General features: G+C 31.8%; 4 protein-coding genes and 1 non-coding gene across 13 annotated transcripts; 2 read left to right on the plus strand and 3 right to left on the minus strand.

The window, feature by feature from the left end:
• Window positions 1-3525: 3525 nt before the first annotated feature.
• LOC103862995 (LOB domain-containing protein 29) lies at window positions 3526-7946 on the plus strand. The gene is made up of 2 exons (XM_009140724.3): window positions 3526-7134; window positions 7252-7946. Exons 1-2 carry the CDS (start codon window positions 6856-6858, stop codon window positions 7630-7632), a joined length of 660 nt encoding a protein of 219 aa, XP_009138972.2. The 5' UTR covers window positions 3526-6855; the 3' UTR covers window positions 7633-7946.
• Window positions 7947-8938: 992 nt separating this feature from the next.
• On the minus strand, window positions 8939-9009 carry TRNAG-GCC. The gene has a single exon. It is a non-coding gene; the product is annotated as a tRNA-Gly (tRNA).
• Window positions 9010-9136: 127 nt separating this feature from the next.
• On the minus strand, window positions 9137-15956 carry LOC103862996 (myosin-16). 9 transcript variants are annotated; one of them, XM_033290170.1, is made up of 26 exons: window positions 15693-15955; window positions 15489-15629; window positions 15157-15300; window positions 14935-15080; window positions 14692-14848; window positions 14471-14529; window positions 14242-14401; window positions 14018-14167; window positions 13811-13947; window positions 13588-13734; window positions 13394-13495; window positions 13123-13180; window positions 12939-13040; window positions 12827-12864; window positions 12600-12726; window positions 12340-12507; window positions 12099-12230; window positions 11911-12020; window positions 11757-11817; window positions 11233-11410; window positions 10951-11156; window positions 10759-10878; window positions 10175-10645; window positions 9940-10079; window positions 9626-9870; window positions 9137-9433 (listed from the first exon to the last, which is right to left on the minus strand). In XM_033290170.1, exons 2-26 carry the CDS (start codon window positions 15612-15614, stop codon window positions 9390-9392), a joined length of 3528 nt encoding a protein of 1175 aa, XP_033146061.1. In that variant the 5' UTR covers window positions 15615-15629; window positions 15693-15955; the 3' UTR covers window positions 9137-9389. The 9 variants fall into 9 exon arrangements, 5 of the variants coding, with proteins under 5 accessions (XP_033146061.1, XP_009138975.1, XP_009138974.1 ...); XR_004457504.1 differs by having other exon boundaries at window positions 9626-9880; window positions 15489-15956; XR_004457506.1 differs by having other exon boundaries at window positions 9137-9450; window positions 9626-9880; window positions 15489-15956.
• Window positions 15957-18375: 2419 nt separating this feature from the next.
• Window positions 18376-19560, minus strand: LOC103863319. The gene is made up of 2 exons (XM_009141076.1): window positions 18840-19560; window positions 18376-18782 (listed from the first exon to the last, which is right to left on the minus strand). The coding sequence occupies exons 1-2, from the start codon at window positions 19558-19560 to the stop codon at window positions 18376-18378; spliced, it is 1128 nt and encodes a 375-aa protein (XP_009139324.1).
• Window positions 19561-20821: 1261 nt separating this feature from the next.
• LOC103862998 (optic atrophy 3 protein homolog) lies at window positions 20822-24476 on the plus strand. The gene is made up of 4 exons (XM_009140731.3): window positions 20822-21400; window positions 21534-21668; window positions 22157-22243; window positions 22359-24476. The coding sequence occupies exons 1-4, from the start codon at window positions 21227-21229 to the stop codon at window positions 22605-22607; spliced, it is 645 nt and encodes a 214-aa protein (XP_009138979.1). The 5' UTR covers window positions 20822-21226; the 3' UTR covers window positions 22608-24476.
• The last annotated feature ends 109 nt before the right edge of the window (window positions 24477-24585 follow it).

The raw sequence follows: 24585 nt of genomic DNA on the forward strand, positions 1-24585 counted from the left end.
CCACTTGATCACATCATCCCTTTGTACCACATTGCGCAAGAAATCATGCATGTGAAGTCTTCCAGGAAGTCTTTCAAAGTCTTCATGAATTAGGATGACATCGAAAGACTTTGGATTGGGAAATTTTGGGAGACTTCTTAGAAGAAGTCTTCTGAAGTCTAACTTAGATCTGAAAATATGTACATCCAAAAGCGTTCAAATGACTTCAAAACAGAGAAAAATCTCAAAAATATTTTTTAATGTTTAAATAATAAATAAAACGTAACAATCACATTATGTTGAATATATAAATTTTTAGAATCTAACATATAAAACACACAAAAATACATATCCAAATTTATGGATCTACCTTTAAAGGAGTGTAAGATAAGAACTATGTAATGAAAAATCTGCAAAAATAAGATAAATTAGTGAGAAAGCCATGAGAAAAAAAATGAGAAATTGATATAAATTTTGGTGTTCTCAAGTTCAAAAAGATTAGAGAAAGATTAGAAATTTTTAGAATAATAAACATTACATTTTTGCTGCTGCCATTTGAAAAGAATAGAGAGAATGTGTAAATTTTCTATATATAAAATGGCAAAAAATTTGTTAACCCTAAATTTATTTTTCGTCCAAGAAGAGTTGAAAATTCTTCTAATGCATTACATAACCCTAAAATCAAATAAAACAAAATAGCAACAAACAGTTCAGTAAACATATGATCAACTTATAAAGTGTTTAATATATACAAAACTAAACACATATATGTCTAATTGATTTTTTTTTAAATTAAGATTTTAAAATCTAACAGTAAAATATAACAGTACTAGAACATATATTCATTCATCTATGTTGAAAACAATTTTGTTTTAGTAAATATAAATTTACATCATTTAGAAATGTTTATACTTAATTAGTTTATTTAAAATTTTCCCACATAAAAATATTTTTATATAAAATTTATAAATTATTTTTAAGATCTAATATATGAAAACACTTCTTGTGAAGTCTTCTCACGAGAGACTTTTTGGAAAATGTTTTTGGAAAGTCTTCTCACAAAAGACTTCTAAAATTACATAAGACCTTGAGGGGTTATACTTGTAAAAGTATATATATATATTTTTTTTGTTTGGTTATAAAAGGTTCGCTGTAATTTTATTAATATTTTGGATTATTTTTGTATTTGATTGAATTTAAGGTATATTTTTATATTTCAACTCAAGTTTTAGGCCATATTTGCCAATATCCCATATATAAATATACATTATTTATTGTTTATTTGCAATGGCAACAAACAAGGTTTGAGACTTCGGAGAGGGGGAAATCATGATTGTGATTTTAATATTTTTTTTTCTTATTCTACAATCTACACGTACATTTTCTCTAAAAAAAGTTTCTTACAACGCGATATAAATATAAGATTCAAAACCCTGTTTAATCCCCAAATATAGAGAAAATGTAAAGTTGCAACTAATCCGTCTAAAATTACCACCGGAAAAGGATGGTAAAAATCATTTAATCATTCCGATAAAACGAGGAGTTTTCAACAGTTTGATCACTACATTTGATTCATTTTATTTCTAGTGTATTATTAATATTTGGAAAATTAAAATTAGTGGTTGGGAAAAAGAAACGTTTACGGGACTAAGAGTTATTATTGGATCTTTTGGTGTGAGATGTGATTAATTTGTCCTTTGCGAAAGGTCTACATGTTAGTTTTATGTGTGCCACAAATAAATTTATCTACCTCTTAATTTGATAACAAATCAATTCTTATCATTAGTTGGATTATTATTTTAAGGTTTAGATTATAACTCTCGGTATTGCTCGACAACCTGACCCTCGTTCAAATATATCATATACCATATGCTCATCCATTGTTTCTATTGTTGGCACATTTTCTTATCTGTTTTTTCTTTATTAATATATGAACACGCATATATGTTTTTCTGCACTCGCTAGTGTCTTCTCTGAAATTCATAATGCTTAGTTGACTGCATGGAGTAACAGAGACTAGAATTAGATCGCATGGTATGTAGAGTTAAACTAATAAATCAGTGTATAATAGTTGGCAACAAAAAACGATAGATCGATCAGCATGAAAATAGGAAAACACAAAATTGATTTTTACTAATGTATTTTCCAATAACCATTATAAAATTGTTTTAAATATATATAAAAAATACAATACAAAGGATTTAATAAATTGAGTAAACCTTTTTTCTAATTTTTTATGGACCACCGAAATATAATTAGATATACAATACTAGAAATAACTATAATTAATATTTGGATTACAAAATCAAATAAACAATAAAACAACAAAATTAATATATGAATGTCTTAGTATTCTTTTATTCATAAAAATACAATAATAGTCAAACAATAATATATAACGGGACTATAATTTTTAAAATCCAACAATTACCAATTAATTATGAATCTATAATGTTCTTACAAATTATATTAAAGTAAACATCTGTGCGTCCGCACTGGTCAAGATCTAGTGTAGAGTTAAACTAATAGATCAGTGTATAATAGTTGGCAACAAAAAACGATAGATCGATCAGCATGAAAATAGGAAAACACAGTTATGTACGTATAATTTTCCTTTTTTTTTTTGGTAAACACGTATAATTTATTTTGATAAGATATATACTGACCAATGGTATGCAACCAAATAAATTATGAGTTATTTTGCTGTGTATAAACATGATCTAGCATGGTTCTTAATAGTTAACTAGATTTTGGTCTGCGCAGGTGTATTTTTTAGAAAATATGATACTATTTGTTTTTATGTCACTATTGAGAGTTTGGCAAACAAATCGAAATCAAAGAACCGAACCGATCTCAATCCGAATAAGTAGTACCAAATCCGAACCGAAATTGATTAAATATCTGAATTATATCAAAAAGATTGGTATTTGAAGAACTGAAACCTAATCCGAACCGAAGTATTTTGGGTATCCAAAAAAGATTTATATACTTATATATATATTATTTTTATACTTAATATATATAAAATCATCCAGAATATATATGATAAGTTAGGTACTCTGACATATGTTATCCAAATTTATATGTAATATATTCTATTGTTTACAGATTTTTTAAAAATTAAAGCAAATAATAAATTTTAAATTTCTTAAAATAATTTAAATTGGTTATCCAAATCCGAACCGAATCCTCAAAGATCTGAACTAAACACGAAATTCCAAACAAACCCCAAAACGAACCCGAACGCCCACCCCTAATCACTATTATATATCCTATATGTGTCATCATAGGTTACAAAATATGTTTTGAGACAAAAAAAAAAGGTTACAAAATATATTTTATCATATAATTAATCATATTTTATACGTACCATCAAATGAGTAATCTTATAATTAATAATATTTTATACGTACAATCAAATAAATAATCACATATATTATATTTTTAAATTTCAATGTGAAATATAAAAGCCATTATTTAAGTTGGTGTTTGAAATTGAGCTTTGTATTTTATTTTTCTTATATATATTGAAAACATTTTTATAAAGGTTATTGAAAAATATGTTAGTAAAAATCAATTTTAAATTATTATTTTGATTTGAATATGTATATCAAGTAACATAAACCAAATACTTTTTAATATAATGTAATGGACTTCTAATTTTTTTAATAGCATATAAGCCCATTACTTTTTTTTCCTAACTTACTGCTATCCATGTTTGCAGACAGCATTTTATTTATTTTTTTACTACTGTCTAGGTTTCCAAACAAGTACTAAAGATACTTCTACTTTAATAAGATAGAAGCGTGAAAGCTAACTTTTAAATTGTTTTTCATAGTTTAGGTTGTTTCAATAGTTTGTTAATATTTGTTTCAATAGTTTGTTAATATAGGTGTATTTTAAAGTTGATTTAATTACATTTAACTCAAATTTATTTAATAAAAATACATTAATCTAACTGAAAAAGACAAGCATTAAAATAGGGAATTCAATTTAATTTTCAGTGGCATAGAATTGTAATTAAATTTAAAAACTAAATGTATTTTTAATGGATACTTCTCTTTTAATAATATAGATAGAAGCGTGAAAGCTAACTTTTAAATTGTTTTTCATAGTTTGTTAATATTTGTTTCGATAGTTTGTTAATATAGGTGTATTTTAAAGTTGATTTAATAACATTTAACTCAAATTTATTTAAGGAAAATACATTAATCTAACTGAAAAAATAAGCATTAAAATAGAAAATTTAATTTAATTATCAGTGACATGAAAATGTAATTAAATTTAAAAATTAAAGGGTATTTTTAATAGGTATTTCTCTTTTAATAATATAGATGGACCCCTAGAAAATTCGAGGGTTCGTTTCTTCTAGATCGATAAGACTGAGGACTAACCAATATTATACTATTATATTAAGAATGTGGGTGGATTGGAGCAGGTCCCCAATTAGAGTATGTATATACAATCTATATTCTTCAAATGGATTCCTTGTTGGTAATGGAGAAAGTTTTTTTTTCAAGATTAATGTAAGCCTCCTGAATAATTGAAGTATAAGTCTTTGCGACATTGGGCGCTCCAACTACTATACTACACTTGATGGAACATGAAAGAAATGTTAAATACAATTAGGACGTTAGACACTCATTATCTTTACTTTAAAAATAAAGGGTTTGTTGTTATCTATTTGACCATGGTTAAAATCAAATTGTGAAGAATTTAAAAAATGTATAAGAATATATTTATTTTAATATATTATGAAATATTTTAAGAAAAAGGGTTTGTTGTTATCTATTTGACCATGCTTAAAATCAAAATGTGAAGAATGTAAAATGTATAAGAATATATTAATTCTAATATATTATGAAGTATTTTAAGAAAAAAAAAGATTTATAATGATTTATTCGTACACTATGACATTTTCAAGGATTTAAAATAAATCAAACTAGCTTTATAGACTTGTGTTTGGTTTAACTATAAAAAATATTTTCATGATATAATATTACAATGCGCAAGCCTATGTAAATAATAAGAAATTATCACAAATACCACATTCATAGTACCACTTTTCATGTTTACAATAATTATTTTTACCTTTACTTTTAGCGAATGGTAAAAAACATTTATACTCCCAGGGTTAACTAATCTAGACTTAGAGTTTAGAGTTGAGAGATGGAGTAGGTTTTTGAAATGTGAAATTTAGGATTCTAATAAATATATAAGTAAATACTTAAAAATATAAAAAAATTAAAAATAGTTTCAAACATAATTTTCGATTTTCAAACAGAAAATTCGAAAAAAATCGAAAAAAAATTCAAAAAAGTATTCAAAAGTTTTTTTTTTATAAAAAAAATCGAATTTAAAAAAGTATAATTCGAAAACATAAAAAACTATTTTTATATTTTTTTTATTAAAATAATTATTTATTATATATATAGAGAAAACAAATGTATAAGAGTCTTTTGCCACTGAATGAATAAACGTTTTTTAAAAATATCTTTTTAATGGTAATAAAATGAATAATGATACCATAAAAGTTGTAAACACGAAATTTTTCCGTAAATTATGCCTACTTGCGATAGTGAGAAAATATTTCTAATGATTGCAAAACTTTCTATCATAAATCTCTGATATAATCTATAATGTAAATTTGATATAATATAAGTATATCTATATCTACGTTGAATTTCTTCATTACTAACCAACTCCTTTTCTTCTTCTTTTGCAGTGTTAAGGTTAACTTAATTAGAGGAGACGATCTTGACCAGCGACATATAGATATCACTCACACTATATAATTGACAATTATTTCCTTCAATTTACATATCAATACTATTAAAAGAGAAGGATTTTGAAAAAATCTACCTATGAAAGTTGTTTGGACCTATTACTTTTAAATTTTTTTGGACTTACCATGTATATTATAACAATAATTGACAACCTTTTTTACCCTATAGACCCCGATTATTACTCTAACCATGCGAACTGTATACATTATTATTTATACATAACCATTAAAACCGATTGCTAAACCATCCTACCCAAACAAAATACATTACATGAACCAAAACCAAAACACAATCTATTATAACTGTTACGTTAACGAAATATTCATTTCCCTCACATACTACCATCGACTACAAAACACGTTACATGTAAGACACTACACTACATAGAAGTTTTATACAAGATTTGGGTGTAAGATTACATGATTCAAACACTAAATTTCATTAGTGAAATAATCTTCAAGATTATATGATTCAAACACTAAATTTTATAATTATGAAAAGCAAAACAAAACCAAACCCGCGCTTTCAAGCGCGGGTCAAAATCTAGTATTTTCTTAAATGTTGAAAGGATTCGTTAGAAGGTCTAACTGTGTGGAGCCAAAAAAAAAAAAAGGTCGATTGTACATGTAATCAATTTGTCTTTTATTTATTTATTTTTTGCTTTAGGTTTAATCAAATTGGGTTAGTAGAGATGTACACGTCCATCTACTATGCAATATCTGTTTGTTTATATACATTATATATCAGGCATGCTTTTCTCTTAATTATAATGAATCTCTCATTTTTTATGCATAGAAAATCCAAAAAGATTGTCAATTTCTTTAGCAAAAACAAAATTGTACTAATGCAAAAGGAATGAATAAAAATAAACATGAGAAGTGTAGGCCATTTAGCAGACAAATTATAATTAAACAAATGGGATAATGTAACCCACCTCCATCTTCACCTTTGCCTTGTGTATAAAACCTCTCTCCTTAAAGCTATACTCAAGGTTAAATCAAAAACCTAATTCCCATAGCAGCAAACACAATTGATCCTAAAATTAAATTCGACCTTCGAATCTAAAATTGTCATCAACACCAATCATATCATGAGTAGCTCTGGCTCTCCTTGTGGAGCTTGTAAGTTTCTTAGGAGGAAATGTGCAAATGGATGTGTGTTTGCTCCATACTTTTGTCATGAACAAGGAGCTTCACACTTTGCAGCCATTCACAAGGTCTTTGGAGCTAGCAATGCTTCTAAAATCCTCTCGAATCTCCCCATTAGTGATCGTTGTGAAGCCGCCATTACAATCTCTTATGAAGCACAAGCTAGGCTTCATGATCCCATTTATGGCTGTGTCTCTCATATCTTTGCTCTCCAACAACAGGTATTTCCTTTCAAAACCCTAATCTTGATATTTCCAAGCTATATAAACATATATAATCAATATATACGAATACTTAGCCGACTGTTTTTTTAATTGTTTATTTTTGTGTTGTTATAGGTTGTGAATCTACAAGCACAGCTTGAGATTCTAAAGCAACAAGCTGCACAAAGCATTATGTTTGCTGATTCACCATCATCAGAAAACCCTAATAGTTATTATGGAGACAATACTAAGACTTCTTATCATCATGATCATCATCAAGAACATCGAAATATTCACCATCATCATCATGATGAGACCCGTTTGGTTTACCAAACCGGAAGTTCAGGGATGGTTCAGCACGGAGATGCGACAGTGAACAGTTACCCCACCGGGAACTGCTCGGGCTTTGGAGAAGTCTTCATCTACCCTGACTTGGAACAACACTTGAACTCTTTCAATCAAGATCATCTCAAAGAGCTTCAGTCAGCAAATTTTGGCTACATCTCCTTCTCATGATGGTTCATTCTATCAAGACATGGATAAATTGATTCCTATCAACATATCCCATCTATATATGATTATATATATATATATATATTATTTTTTATGTAGCTTATATAGGGACTTATATATGCCTCAAGACTTTTTGATGGTTGTAGTCTCGATTGTTGATGTTGCCTAGCTCAAAGAACCGGCTTTGTATTCATAAATAAGAAAAAAATTCTAGATGCCCTAGAAATATATTAAAGATCATATATATTCATATCCTCAAAGATCTTTTGGAGCATATATCGTTTTTATTGTTATATATGTAACATAAATCATACTAACCATCTCGATATCATCACAAATTTATTACGTTTTAACTTAAAACAACACAAATCCTTACTTAACTAAAAACACTCTCTGTCTTGATTCTTAAGACTTTGCTCGTACGTACGTCAAGTCTAGTACACTCGGCCTTGGGGGTGTTTCCCTCATTGGAGACGGAGATTTTTCTTTTCTAAATTTGTGAAATGTTACAATATTTTTGAATATGACAATAAAACAATATTTTACTAATCTATATATATAGTTACAATTTTAACAATGAAATAATAATCCGAAAATATATATATATAAGAAGATACAAATACATGTGAAAGTTTGAAACAGTCTATTCAATGAAAAAAATATACCGTAAATTTATTGTGTTTTAAAAATTGATAGATACATATATATTATAATATATACCAATTTAGAATTGAAAACAAAATGTTTATATAAAAATAAATAAAAAAAATTTGTGCGTTTGCGCGGGTCGAGATCTAGTTTTAACTTAAAACAACACAAATCCTTACTTAACTAAAAACACTCTCTGTCTTGATTCTTAAGACTTTGCTCGTACGTACGTCAAGTCTAGTACACTCAGCCTTGGGGGTGTTTCCCTCATTGGAGACGGCAGTTTTTGGATCATTTTCAGGTAAATGGTCTTGGATTTAATTATGATTACTTACATGTTCGAGAAATTGGCTTTATACAGAAAAGAAAAAAAATCTAAGCAAAAATCCTAAATTAGGATCCAGTGTTATAGTATGATACATAAATTTGTATGTTTATTTATATGTTCGAATAATCATGCCTTATGGTATGGATCTTGTCCTCAAGAAGGACAAGTATTCACAAACAAGTATAAATCTCATGTGATGAGTGTTTTTTACTCCTGTGTAATAGATACGTTTAAGAAAATGATGCAACGAGGGAAATGAAAAAGCATAAATTTATTGCCGATTAAAGTAGTTAATGCTCTAATGGGCTGGCAAAAAGCATAACAAAAAATTAATGCACCAGCCGGGAATCGAACCCGGGTCTGTACCGTGGCAGGGTACTATTCTACCACTAGACCACTGGTGCTTGTTAAACATTTTATTCATAAGAGTTAACAATACTCTACACTGCTTTCCCTGAGATTTGACACTTTCTTTTAGCTCAAAGCACAAACTGACAGGGATTTCGAACTCATATAAATTGCACTGAAAAGAAAGCAAATGAATAATTCTAGAATTAAGTAGCAATTGTATTAGTTGAAGAAACAAATATGGCTTTTGTATGTATTAAACACAGAACCTAATATCTAAACAGTTATTGCAGCATCTAATTATGAGAAAACTGTAACTGGAGTCTGTACTAATTGTAAACACTAAAACAATTGCCCTTTGGGTCAACAATCGAGTAAAGAGATTAGCAGCACTCCAAAAACATCTGGTGAAGATATCAAAAACGGCGTTTCATCATCAAAAGTAATCTTCAAATCCCCCTTCCTTCTTAATCTCCGTTCCTGCAATATTTATTGTTCTACAAGATGAGAAGAAAGGATAATTCCATTAACAGTGTATACCTTCTGCAAACTGTTTATTATATGAAGGATTCAAGGTGAATAAAGAAGACAAGTATTTTGACTTGGAAACACAATTCAGTTTACTATAATGTTCATAGAAAAATATGGGATGTTAGTGCTATTACCACTGACCTTTGGCCTCTGTGGTTGATAGATCTTGAACAATAACCTGCAGCTGATTTGGATTATCTGGAGAAGAAGAAGATGGAGCTGGAAAAGTGAAATCAGAATCAGTTGATGAAGCTTCAGAGTTCTCAGAGCTGTCAGCAAGATCATCACGTACAACTGGCGCTGAAGCAGCCACCGTTGAAGACATAGAAGGAGATCTCAGGATGGACTTCAATTGCGAGAATTGGTCTGACATAGAATATAACAACCTGGAATACACTAAACAAGGCTTAGCATCAGGAACACGAGATTATCTCTGGCTGTTAATCAGTTAATACCTGTTTAAAGAGTCTTGTAGTTGGTAAACTCTTCTTTCTGTTTCTTCTAATCGTTTGCGTCTTCTCTCACCAAGTTCTCGAGCTTCATCACACTTTCTTTCGGAGATGTCAGCTCTTTGTTTCTCAACTTGCAACAAGGCCTAAAGAGTAAAATTTGGTATCAGGTAAACAAAGCAAAATATAACAACATGTCTAGAAGCTGTTCAAAATGTTTGTGGGGACATAGAAACATTACCTTCAACATCTCAACTTCAGCAGTGAGGGACTCAATTTCTGTATCACGAAAAGGGTTCGTTATATGGCTTACATCAGAGAAGTTGTTGTAAAGGTTCTCTGAATCGAGAACAAAGGGGTTTTCAATTCCATCATTTGCTTGGATGGTATGTTCTGTCTGTCCTTTCTCTTCATCACTACTATGCTCTGATTGCATTACAACGGATTTTTCAATGCCATCATCGGCTTGGATGGAATGTGTTGTGTCTCTTTCACGTCCTATCTCCTCATCATCACTGTCCTCTGAATGCTTTACCAATGATTTTTCAATTCCATCATCAGCTTGGATTGAATGTGTTGTCTCTCTTTCATGTCCCACCTCTTCATCATCACTTTCATCTGAATGCTTTACAAAGGACTTATCAACTGCCTCTTCTGCTCCATTGGAAAGTTCCACCTCTCTTTCATGTTCTGTCTCTTTCTTTTTCTCAGCCTACACGCATGATTTTATATCAATGGAAGCCAATTACATCTTCCTTTAATGAGGAGAGCCATGTTCTACTTATCTCTACATACTACATAGATCAACTGTTTGGTCTAGAATACCTGATTTGACTGTCCCAACTGTTTTCTGGCAATTCTTCCTCTGAGTTTACTTTGATAAACAAGAGAAGCTTTTTTCAATTTCTTGTAGTCAGTTACAGCACTGTAACCACGCCAGTAAGCCTGCAAGTTTCTTAGAGTTATTAGTCATTTCTATTTTTTGAGATAGAATGAAAGTGTAACGAGAAAAGGAACCTGGATCACAGTCGCTGCCTTAGACTTCAATTTATAGTGGAACTCATGGCGTGCAACCATTGTCCGGAGTCCACTTTGCAGTGTGACAGCCGAAGATTTGGTATTCCCATAATCTTTAATTGCAATCTGTCTACGTAAGTTTTTCTGAATTTTGATGGCAGCTTCCTCCCTTCTCATGTACCTTGATATCTTTCGTGCAAGGTTTGCTAAAAATATGAAAAGAGAGACTTTATCAGCATTCAGTGAAACCATAACGCCAAAACAAAAGCTATGGCAACTCACCTCTCCAATTAGCTTGTATATTAACTGAAGCCCTCCGCAAGATTACATATCGTTCTCTTGTGAGACGGGTTCTAACTTGCCCTTGAATCATCTTCGCTGCTTCGCCAAGCACTTTTGTTCTGTGTGCATCTAGCTCAGCCATCTGACCAGCTCTCAGGAAAACTTTACTTTTTCCAATCTGCAAATTAGATATCAATCTATCAACACACATCAATGATATTCCTTTTATATTTAGCATGGTTCTAAAAATCGGTCTAGGCAGCACCCCGCCTAGGCGGCAAATTGGTCCTTGCAGTTTCTTTCAAATCCGATTTATAAACCATTGTAAATCCACATATTTGATTAATTTCTTTTGTTTTGTCTATCTAATTTTGGTAATTTATCAAAACAATTTTATAGTATCTTGTCTAAATGTAAAATATATATAAAATAAATCAATAATTTATTAACATATAGGCTATCGCTAGTTTTCTACGAAGCACCTAGTTACCACCTATATTTAGTGAGCTTACTAGGAACCTTACTTGGAAACCTGTAAGCCCCTTTTTGTCCAAAATCCACTTGCATGCAACACCTGCTTCATACCTGCTTACAGTGTATAGGTAAGGAAACTGAGATAAAAAACCTCCAGGAGCAATAAGGCAGACAATATCAGAACAAAGTTCAACTGATACATACTCTCCTTTCAGAATCTCCGGTGCAAGAATGATAAACCGTTTTAAGAATTCAATGAAAGTCCTATTTGTTGGATATCCAGCGCATTTCACTCTGATGGCCTCAAGAACACCCTGCGTAAGACAAAGATCATATAACACCTCAAGACATCAAAACATGTTAGTTATGAACAATTCAAATGAAACACTGACCCCAGAGCGTAACTGATGCAAGACATTGGCATTGTCAAAGACTGTCGGCTGCAACAAATTGTTTGGCTTAACACATCTGATGTAGTGCGGTTCCGTAAGATTCAGTGTCTCCATCAGCTGTTGCAATTGTAGCTGCACCAATTACTTGAACATGTCAGCCCATACAGATGAGGAGTGTGGCATCAAAAGTTCAACCTTATTTGTTAAAAAAGTCTCAAATGGAATTTTGCAGGAACGTCACCTTGAAACGAGCGCCAATGGAGGAAAACTTAGATTTGCTACTCGCTTTAGGAAGAGGAGGAAAAAGGCCTGACACAAAAGAACATTTGGAAGCATTTAACAAATCCTGATGCTCGGCAACAACATAGTCTTTGTTTTTGTCCAAAAATTGATCGGACTGGTACTGAACCTGCAAAAAGTTAACATGGGAAATACACATTCAAGATCGTAATAGTATCTACTTTTAATTCTGAAAGCAGCAGGGTGTGAAATGCAGCTTACCTCCCCTGCATAATGAACTAAAGTAAAATCTGATCGAGTCAGTTTTGGTTTTATGAAGCGCTTATGATTCTTGAATGTTTGATACAGCTTCTCAGAAAATGTTTCAGGAGTTGATTTGGGTAGCATGCTGCAGAAGGAATAAACGTTTATTTTTAATACACATTATTATAGTGCTTTGAGACGAAAACACTAAACTACAGCTACAGGTAGAGAAAATTATATTATACCATGCTTCATCTAGAAGAGCAATGATACCACCGGGCTTCTGTAAAAGATTGAAATCAGAGTTTTAGAAAAGAAAATGTAGCATGAGGTAACAGATAAATGGATATAACAAACCTTTTCAATCAGATCCACGACATCTTTGTTATCAACAAACTCCACATAGCTCCAATCTATTTCTTCTTTCTCATATTCACCTTGTTCCATTTTGAATACGTGCTGTACAGTATTAATGATTTTAGATTAATTAACAGAATCTTGAGCCAAAATCACCAGCCATAACCTACGACTGACCTCATACCTGGTTGAAATGCTGTTGCAGCTTTTCATTAGTGTAGTTGATACAGAATTGTTCAAAGCTGCACGGAGAATATAAACAAGTCAGTGAACAACTGAAGTATACGTTAGGTTAGGTGATGTTATAGACATCATTTTCTTTTCTTTTCTTTTTTTTGTTCAAAAGACATAGATATTCATTTTCTAGCTCTCAAATCACAATTAATGATTTAATCATATCTTGTCCGAATTAATGATTTAATCATATCTCAGCAATGTATACTCTCAGCCATTACCTGTTGGTTTTAAAGCTCTCAAAACCATAAATGTCAAGGACTCCGATCAAGCGCCTAGAGTGAGAATCTTGTCCGATGGAGATATTTATTTTGTTTACCAACCTGGAAGATAATAACGAGTACTGACTTAGCAGATGTCACCCTCACTGGCATGTGAAAGACATAGATATTCAAACATTGACATAGAAAATTACCAATCAAAGAGTCTAGAGTATATTGTTTTTGCTAAGCCATCCCTACTTACGGCAGCACCAAGAGGATCAAGACTTCTTTTAATAACTTCTTCTGGGGTGACCATCATACGCTTACACAAAGCATCTTCTAAGGAATGGGGATCACACCTATAATAACAAGCTGTAATTACATGCATTACCAGAATCAAAATTTAGTTGGAAAAGTAGAAGAGGCATATAATACATGAGCAGTTCTGATGTCATTTGGAGATGAAACATTGACTGTTCATCCTTTAGAGATGATGAATCAGCATCTTCTCCCTTGCAAAATTCAATATTTCCAAGATGAAGAATGGCAGCCACAACTCTGAAAATTGCATCCTAAGGAAACAAAAGAAGATAAGTTATTTCCTATATAGCCATCAACAGGTGATAGACCGGAAGTGCAAACCTGTTCTGTTTCACTTATTCCAACTACATCCATAGCTCTTCTAGTAGCAATATACTCCTCTGCATCGTTTACACCATCAAGTTCGTAGCAGCTAGATTGATTAAGATACCGAAACGACTTAGGGTCCCCCAATTTAAACCTCTCAACATCCTGCAAAAATTTGATATCATTTATCACTTCAAAGTTTCATCCAAGTATAAGCAAGGACGACTTAGATAGCCTACCTCTGGAGGAGCAGCACACAGGAGGTAAAAGCAGTGATAGTTACGCTCAGGATCTGAAACTTGGCAAACACGAGACCTCTCCAAAAGGTAGGTTCTGATGGCTGCCCCAGATATTCGACCCACGTCATCAAACTGAATCTCAACAAATTTCCCAAAACGACTGCAGCAGGAAAACGCATTAGTATCCACTAACGGTCACTGCACAATCAAATGGAAGCACTATCTTCACCTGGAATTGTTGTTCTTAACAGTCTTCGCATTTCCAAATGCCTCGAGAACTGGATTTGACTGTAACATGATCCAATTGGCATAAAGAATTAGATCTAAAACCAAAGAAAAGACTCAAGTGGTATCACATAACGAGCAAGGTCCAATCTAAGGGATATGTCTCAAGATTGTATACTCAAGAGAGCCTAACAAACAAAAACGGATCTATTCATCACAACTTACTTCTAAGACTTGGTTTTCAACGGTTCTTCCTTCACCTGCAGTATGCCCGCCAAAGTACGCAAGGTAACGCATGAGCATCTTAGTCGTTTCCGTTTTTCCAGACCCGCTTTCACCACTGACCAATATACATTTATTCCTGTCCTCATTGATCATTTCCCTGTTACAAAATTTCTCAAACTAATAAATAAAACACTTCTGCCCACTTTTATATAAAACAGCTATACAAAGAGCTCATTAACCCACCTATATGCAATGCCGCCAATTGCAAAAACATGAGGACTCAATTCTTTGAAGGAGGCTTCCTTGTACTTCTCCATAACCTCAGCATCATAAAGATGAGGGAGTCCTTGAAAGGGATTGACAGCAATAAGAATGTTTCCTGTATAAGTCTGTCATGATGTCAAAAAATTATAACAGACTCGCCTATAACTAAATTAACTACTGGTTTCCACCAAATGTTCTTACATAAATTTCATTCAGTCCATATCTGGTGGCCAAGTTGTCGAGAACTGCAGGTTCATGGAGATAAGATAATCTTGTCATATCCTCTACTCCCTCTGAAGGAGCTTCAGCGTCTTTTGGATAGAGTTTTGATAGTTTAGCAATAACCTAACAAGTGAAAGGAATAATGAATGAATCAGAGATATGGCATTAAAATGAATTAAAGCATAAAATTCTGTATGAAAAAATAGTTTGATTTTCAGTGTTCATTACATCCATTAGTCTAAATCTCCTATAAAGAAACAAGCTTTATCAGACAAAACAAAGAAAAAAAAAGAAAAAGAAGAAGTATTTACCTCTTTACCATAATTGGTTTTAACCTCAGCTTCGTCTCCCTTGATATTAAGCACAACCCCATGAGTCCATGCTGTCTCCGGGTCCTCCACCCAAACATGAGAATCCACCAATATGTTTTCACCCATTCCTCAAGATTCTTTCTACCAATTCAGCTGATGATAAGCTACCATTCAAAAAGACGAATCTGGGAAGAAAGTTAAGACCTTTGGAGAAAACGAATCTTAGAAGAGAACACCTAACCGGCGAGGTTCAAATTTCATGGACGTGATCGATTCTTCTTCTTTCTCCTGAATCTCCAAACGCAAAGGTGAAAAATGATTTCTCTCTCTCTCTCTCTCATGGCGTGTGATCGAGTGACGTAGAAACTCCCCTTTGATTTCGCCATTCCTGTGGACGCCATTGTCTCTGTCTCTCTCTCCAAATTTAGCGGAAGAGACATTCACTTGCTAATCCCTTTTTTATTAGCATTATTTTAAACTAACCTTGATCTCATGTGTTATTAACCAAATTACCATTTCTTAGGTGTCAACACTATAATCACTCTCACACCCTTTAATTAAAAACCCTTTCCTCATTAGACTAATTACATATATTGCCATTATTCATTACAATATAGCTTAACATAATATATTATATGATTCCTATCTATCAAACCGCTAACTCATTTGATCATTCATTACCCATTTTTCATGTGGCCTTCTTTGTAGTAATAGAAAGTCTTTTTTATTATTGATTTTTATAGTCTCATTATGTTTCTATATCCATCGAGTAGATACAAATATTTTAGTAAAAGTAGTATAACACATGTTTTAGTTCAAGAAATAATTCTCATCTATCTCGAGACGCCTATCTTTTTTATAATATTAGTACAAATAAAAATCGAATATAGCTCAAAACGCCTATCATCTTTCAGAATATATAAATCTCAAGTATAAATCTGTTTTTGTATAAGTAAGAAGGTTCGTCTCACTTAAATTATATCAACTATAAAACAATTTCAATATCTTCAAAATGTAGAAGGAGCTATATGACTGCTTGCTCTATACGGTTTGTATTAATTTTATTATTTCAGAAGTCTGTATTGTCCAATGGTCATATGTTAATTTTCTTATATCAGCCTCACATATATAAACTCATTATAGGTATAGTTATATTGAATATATAAAAAAATGTATTAAGCTTGACTGGTTAGCTAGCTACGTATGTTATTATGTTGAATTTGAAAATTTCATTTTCTACTTGGACAAATTAAATTAGATATCAGTTCAAAATTTTCATTGATTATCTTTTTAAAGTCATTAAGTATTTATCGGTAATTACGGTTGTATATAAAGAAAGTTATATTATTCTGCTTGGACAAATTATATTACACATCAATTCCTAATTTTAATTGATTGTTTTTTTTATAATCATTAAGCATTCATCTGCAATTATGGTTATATACAATTACGGTTGTATATAAAGAAAGTTAGATTATGTATCCAGATTTTAAGAATTAAATCACATGATTTTGTTGTTTAAATATCATCCCGAAATCGAAGGTGATATCATTACAAGTCTTTAAAAAGAAAGTGAATTGATTACATCATTTGTCTATGATAGTATTTACCTAATTTGATCTTCTTTGATTTATTATATCGTGTGTTAAGGCAAGCCTTTAAAGGGGATTGGAGAACAAGTTTTGTGATAATAATTAGTGAATATTTTATATAATTAGGGTGAGATTGATTTCATAAGATTAACACATCATTTTACGTATATAAATATGTAGTCTTGATTTCTTTGTTATTTATCTTTCTAGGATTGAAAACCTAGAGTTCTAAAGACATTTTTCACATCAGTTGTAGTTTTATCAGTTTTTTATTTGTTTCTTTATAATTTGTTGCTTTCATATTTTATTATTATATGTTTCATTTCATATTTTAATCATAATGTTTATTATGAAAGTAATAATTATATTCCTATGTGTTGTTTTATCTTAAATTCATAATAAATTTATTTAATTCTTTTCATATGCTTAAAGATTTATTTCCATATAATATACTTCAATTATACCTAACCAGTTACACAAGTTTTTTGGAAAAAAAAAAGTTACATTATATGAATCTGCATAATTTCGTTCAATATTTTATTATATCTAATAATTGACTATATCTTTTTACTTTATAATATCTATAGATTAAAAGTAATAATCTCTTTTAATCACTTACCCGAAAATCTAAATTATCCAAATATTTTTTGTTTGGAATATTTAAATTTATCCAAACTACCCGATATTTTTATCTGAATTATCCGATATTAAACTTAGAAACTTCGATTTTTTTTACTTTTTACCTGTATTATCCAAAATTACTGAAACATTGAAACCGAATTGGAACCGGAAATTTTCAGATATTAACCGGTTGCGCCAAAACTGAAATAACCAAATTAAAACCGAACCAAATTTTGCAATAACCAAATGGTTTTTAAATCTCTATAACCAAAATAAATTTAGAAAAAAAAAAACTGAAAACCAAAATATTTGAATCAAAACCTAATATTCACACCTACTTGCTACCTTACAGACTTGGAATTTCACCCGATCCGCCAAAAAAAAAAACACAATCTGTAAATTAATAATTTTTCAAAAAATCATACGATAAAAGTCAAAACTTTCTTGCCGGGTAAGTTGGGTTTTATAACTAATCACAAAGTTTAAATGATATTCAATTATATTTTGAATAGTATTTTTATAATTAATCACAAAGTTTAAATGATATTTAATTCTATTTTAAATAGTGAAAACATTCGATTATTTTGCAACTGTTTTTTTTCTTTAAATACCACTTCAAATGATACGGAATGATTTTTTTTTGAACGTCTAATGCATTATAAATTAAAGGAGAGTCATGTAGCAGAATACAGAGATGCTAGTGCTCTCTTTGCAAGAGAGTCAGCTGCATTGTTGTTCGATCTAGGAATATGTGAAAAGGAGATAACAGAGAGACAACAAGTTAAATTGTGGATATCCTGAAGAATTCCAAAACGTCCCTTGATAGATTCTCTCCCGTTGATGGCTCTGATGATGATCTGAGCGTCCGACTTAATGTCAAGTTTGTTGATCCCAATGGCGTGAGCTTGGAACAAGGCTTCCCTGATGGCTAGTCCTTCGGCAACTAGTGGCGATATGACCCATTCCTCTGTCATGGCCCCCTGCTGTAGTATCTGCCCGTTGCTGTCCGTGAATATCCAGGCAAGGCCTGCTGTCTTTGTTTCCTCTCTCCAAGCAGCATCAGTGTTGACTGTGATCGTGTCTGGATCCAGGTGTATTAGTTAGGGTTTTTTCAGCACAGCGCTCTCCACATTATTGCCTGCTTGAGCCTCTTCCCATTCGCGTGCCTCAATAACTGCTTTATGGATAACCTCAACTGTGGAGAAATGTATGTTCTCGAAAACTCTTTGGTTCCTTGTTTTCCATATTGTCCAAACAATCCAAGGGAACAGAGAGCCTTTTACCATTCCTCTTGGTGGGAGGTTTGGTGACGCTTTTGATGCTTGCAGGGCCGCCGTGAAGTCTCGTGCGTTGGCAAGGTTATCACCGCAATGGATAGGAGCAAGTGACCATACTTCTGTCGCAAAATTGCAGGCTAAGAACATGTGGTTTACTGTTTCTTTCAAACCGCAGAAAACACAGTTGGTGGTTGTGGTTATGCCTCGTGTCTCCAGGTTGTCGCCTAATGGCAGTGCGCCTCTAACAATCTTCCATAAAAAGACTCGGATCTTCGGTGGCAATGGTAGGAGCCATATATCCTTCATCCAGTTGCAAGGTTGAGGTACTAGTGGGGCGTTTTCATATGTCTCCATGCGTTTTAAAGCCGTGAAATATCCCGTTTTGGTGGAATATTCTCCATTCTTCGTGGGTAGCCAGATAAGAGAGTCTTGAGCCCCCAACTTATTAGGCCTGATACTGAGTATGTCTTGAGCTTCATTGGGGAGGAGTTTAGAGATCAGCTCCATGTTCCATTCTCCAGTGCCTGACACCATTAGGTCCGCTACCTTGAAGTCCTTTGTCTGATAGTCTGGTTGTCCCATCCCCTAGACATTATTTGTGAAGTGATTTCACACACGTCATCTCTACAATCATTTTCACACAAAAAATATGACATGACATATTAAAATTGATGACATGGCATACGGTTAAAAGTGACATGGACAACTACATTTAATGTCAATTTCAATTTTTGGCAACTTTTGATAATATGAGAATAACTCATTAATCATCATTAAAATAAATCTATTCAAATATGTCATTAAATAATACGACAACGAAATATAAAATATTTTTTAATTAATATTATTCAAATATATTTTAATAATCATAAAAATTATTATTAAAAAATATTTTCAAAATTTTATACAATCTTTTTTCCAAAAAAAATAAATTTTTAATTGTAGTATCATTTATTTATTTTTGATATCTACAAATTTTAGAAATTGTTTTTAGTTTTATATTTTGATAATTATAAAAAAATATATCAATTTTACTTTACACGAGTTAATTTTATATATTTTAACCAAAATAAATAAATGAAAATGTATCAAAATTATAATTTTAAGTAAATCAAATTATTCATTTTATCTTAATTCTATGTTTAATTAAATTAGTATTTAGTATTTATATTAAAATATTGGTTTAAAGATAATAAAATCTAAAATATTAACAAATTTTTGTTTTTAAATACAGTTTAAATTTAAAATTTTATCACTGCACATGGTGCATGAAAACACCTAGTAAGTTGTAGTTGCTTTTCTGTTGAACACCAGGCTTCGTTCCAGACGCTCGTGTCTTTGCCATTTCCTATGGTTTTGCTGGTGTTTTCCATAATCAGGTCACGTCCACACAAGATGCTTCTCCAGCCATGGGAGCAAGAGTTCGACGCTTTGACTTGCAAGAAAGGTTCGTACCGGCAGTATTTTCCCATCAGAACCCTTGAAAGGAGACATTCAGGTTTCTTCAGGATGCGCCATCCTTGTTTGGCTAAGAGCGCGTCATTAAAGGATTCGATGTCTCGGAAACCCATGCCGCTTTCATTCTTTGGCTTTGTGAGACTTGACCAAGCTATCCAGCACATCTTCTTCTTTTCGGGGCTGTCATCCCACCAGAACAGAGTTAAGGCTGATTGGATTCGCTTCGTTAAACTCTTTGGGAGTTTGAAGCACAGCATGGAATGAGAGGGTGTCGCTGACAAGACTGACTGAAGCATCACTAGCTTTCCTCCTGTAGATAGTTGCCGGGTGCTCCAGCTGGCTGCCTTTTGCCGGATGCGGTCAACTATCGAGGTAAACATATCTTTTTTCCGTCTATCGAAGTGCTCAGGCAGGCCTAGATACTTTCCCACTCCGCCTTCTCTAGAGATTTCCAAGCTGTTCTTGACCCTGATACGGAATGACTATATTTTTCTTAACTTTGAAAACAAATTATTTTTTATACCTGGATTTAAATATTACAATATTTAGACAAATATATGAAATCGGGATAGGGATATACTCAAGTCACAGACTACACCAGTATCCTAGCTACCTTACAGATCCATAATTTGACCCGACCCGCCAAGAAAACACGACTCAGGAAATTTACAATTCTTTTCCGAGAAATTATATAAATAAAAATCAAAACTTTCTTGCCGGGCAAGTTGGGTCTTCCTTTAGAAAAGGGCTAAAAGCCTAAAAGCTAAAACACCTCTTATATGATTCTCTCATGAGCAGCAAAAGCAGCAACTCGAGGACTCTGTTGCAACAGGGCATGGTGTTTCCTTTAGTGAAGCTAGGATCCCTAGCGCTACGAACCATCTGCAAACCCATCGCTAACCGCCTCAAGAAACAAGCCGGAATCAACCCTGGGTTCCGTCAATTCATCGTCAACATTGCCCAGGTAAAAAAAACAAACCCTTATTAAAAAAAGTCCCCATCTTTTGGGGTTTATGATCATCGGTCGAATCAAGGGTTTATGGAAAAAGATCTTGACTTGATGATGAATGTGTATACTTTTGTGGAAATTTGGACAGGCTAATCATAGGTTTACGACAAAGTTGCAAAGACAGGCTTCTGGTCGTGTAACTGATGCGATTATTAGGCCTTTGAACGAAGAGAGAGCTGTTCAGGCCGCTGCTGATCTTCTTGGGGAAATCTTTGCCTTCACGGTATCTTAAAGTTCATGTCTTTTGATCATTAAAGATCCTGTCCCTTCAAAATTGTTCTACATTAGTTCTTTGAATTGTTCTGCACAATGTTCAAGAATGGGATTAGGACCGATTTTCTTAAAGACTAGATAGTTTTTTTCGAATGTCTATACGAATTTTTGCTTGTGTTAAAGATCCTGTCCCTTCAAAATTGTTCTGCATAATGTTCAAGAAATCGATAGGCTGTATGGGATTAGGACCGATTTTTTAACGACTAGATTGTTTTTTTGAATGTCTATACGAATTTTTTATAAAAAAAAATTCTAGAAAAATCGTTTCGTTTAGGTAGGATTTACCGACTAGGTGGCGCTGGTTCTGCATCTGCAAGATCATTTACATCAATATTCAATAACCATTAAGATTACTTTGCTCTGTGTAATTGAACGTTGTTTTCATCCATTGGATTGGTTCTGAAACCGATAAACTGGTGTTCTTTCTTCTCTTAAAAGGTTGCAGGGGCTGCTCTTGTCTATGAGGTGCAGAGAAACGCCAGAGGAGAAGCTAGAAAAGAAGAAAAGCGCCAAGAAGAACTACAGGTGAGCTCATGTTAACTATGTCTCTCATTGGATCCTCTCTGTTCAGTAGAGTTCTCCACATATCTTGCCTATTGTTCTCTCTTTATCACTCACCCTGCTCATATTTGTTTACCAGGAATTCAGGCTCAGACATAAGAAGATGGAGAACGAAGTGGAAGAGATGAATCAAAGGATCTCCATGATCTCTGAAGCTCTTTCTAAACAACAACTCGCTGAAGAAGAAGCTCTTTCTAAACAAAAAGCTCTCGCTGCGCAAGAGCTTTCTAAACAAAGAAAGCCTGCAGAAGATGTTTCTAAACCAAGAGGACTCGCTTGGCTCTACAGCTTTGTTTATTGTGGGAGTGCTCCTGGGAAGGAGAGCTAAAGATAGAAAAAGCTTTGGCTCTTAGAGCTTTGCTTGTAATATAGTTTCTGTCTTAGTTTCTGATATAACCAGATTAGTTAATTGCAGAAGAGAAGAGACGTGTGTTTTGTTCAGGCTTCCAACAACTATTTCATAAACCCAAATTCTTAGTCCAGAAGATGTCCTTGATTATGACTTGTTCAATAACTTTTTTTCTCACTATGAAGACCTTAATATACAACTCAATATCAAAATTGTTGTATATTTTTCTTTTATTTATTTTTTAAAAAGGAGTTATTGGTTTATTGATTTCAATAGGCTTGGTTTATAAATTTGTTACTGATTTCAAATCAATATTAAAATCATTTGTTACTGCTTTTATGATTTATAAATTTCTAGCTCAATTTGTGTTATTCAATCGTAGACAAGCTTATTGAACCATCTTTTGAGCTTGAGATATATTTTATGGTAGTCTTGTCCCATCTTTTTTTTTTTTTTTTGAATTATACACAGTTTCCCCAAAGGCTTCCTAGGCCCAAGAGACTAATTTGTGTTGCCGGCGATGCCCAAATTTTAATCCTCCGGTGGCCGGAATTCGAACTCGTGATGGCGGATACCTCAGCTGAGGGTCCTTTACCACCTGAAGCAGAGTGGATTGGAAAACGATGTTGCTTGGGCTTAGAGCTGGCATATAAACCGAACCTGAAAACCCGAATATGTATCGATAAAAATGAATCCGAACCGATTTGAACCCGATATAAATACCGAAAGGATCTTGATTTATGGTATTAAAAGAAATGTTCTTATTGTTTTTGACATATATATTGCTAAGATTTCTCAAAATTGAATTAACTAAATATCGTTTCCACAAGTTGATAAATTTTAACTCATTTTATAATTGATATGTGTGAAAGGGAAAAGAAATATATATTGTATATAAATAAAACTATGTTGTTATCTTAAATAAATATGTAATGTCATGTATAACAATTTAGACCAGCTTAATTCCCTCTTTCGTTGTTCCATTTTTCAACTGAATCGTAATCTTATTTGCAAAAGAGGTGAGTAAAGTTATTACCTTTGTTTATTTATTTAGCTAATAGACGGTCTGGTGCTTTGTTTATGGTTGTTAGTTTTAAATTTAAAAATAGTTTTATTGTTCACAGTAAATATTTAAATAATTTTTAACCTTTATATTTTTTACTATATGTTTCAACTTTTAACTTGTTATCAACAATGTTAAATAAATTTAATTATTATTTTGATATTTCCTACGTAAAATATGAAAAACAATCTTTTAATATATACTTTTAATGTTATTTTGTCTTTAATATATATATATATATATATATTAAAATCAATTAAATAATAATCCATAGACCTTGAAACTCAATACTATGGTGACCTAAAAAGTAATTCGGTTCAGCGCTCAGATAGGGTTTTAAAATATTGGTTTTTTCCGTTGTAATATGTTTTACAATGTGTTTTCCTGCACCATGTGCAGTAAAAAAAATTTTAAATCTAATTTATATTTACTAAACTTTTTTATTAAATATTATAGATTTTACTATTTTCTTACTAATATTTAATACAGATTTGATATATATTAAATCAATTTGTATAAAACTAAAAAAATGATATAAAATTGTATAATTATCAAAAATTTAGCCTAAACAATATTTATAAAATTTGTAGATATATAAGAAACTAATAATCTTACGATTAGATATTTAATTTTTTAAAAAACTGTAGAAAATTTTTGAAAGCTTTAGTAATACAAATTGTATAATTATACAAAAGTAATAATATTTCAAAATTTGAAATGCCATATATGAATATATTTATTTTATAGATGATGTATGAGCTATTACCATATTTTAAAAAAGTTTACCAAAAAAAATATCAATATTGAATGTAATATATGAATTATTACCACATTCTAATAAGTTTGCCAAAAATATAAATCAACATTAAATGAAATTATTCATCTTATATTTTT

Source organism: Brassica rapa, chromosome A04, assembly GCF_000309985.2.
Source record: "Brassica rapa cultivar Chiifu-401-42 chromosome A04, CAAS_Brap_v3.01, whole genome shotgun sequence".
NCBI classification, from domain to species: Eukaryota; Viridiplantae; Streptophyta; class Magnoliopsida; order Brassicales; family Brassicaceae; genus Brassica; species Brassica rapa.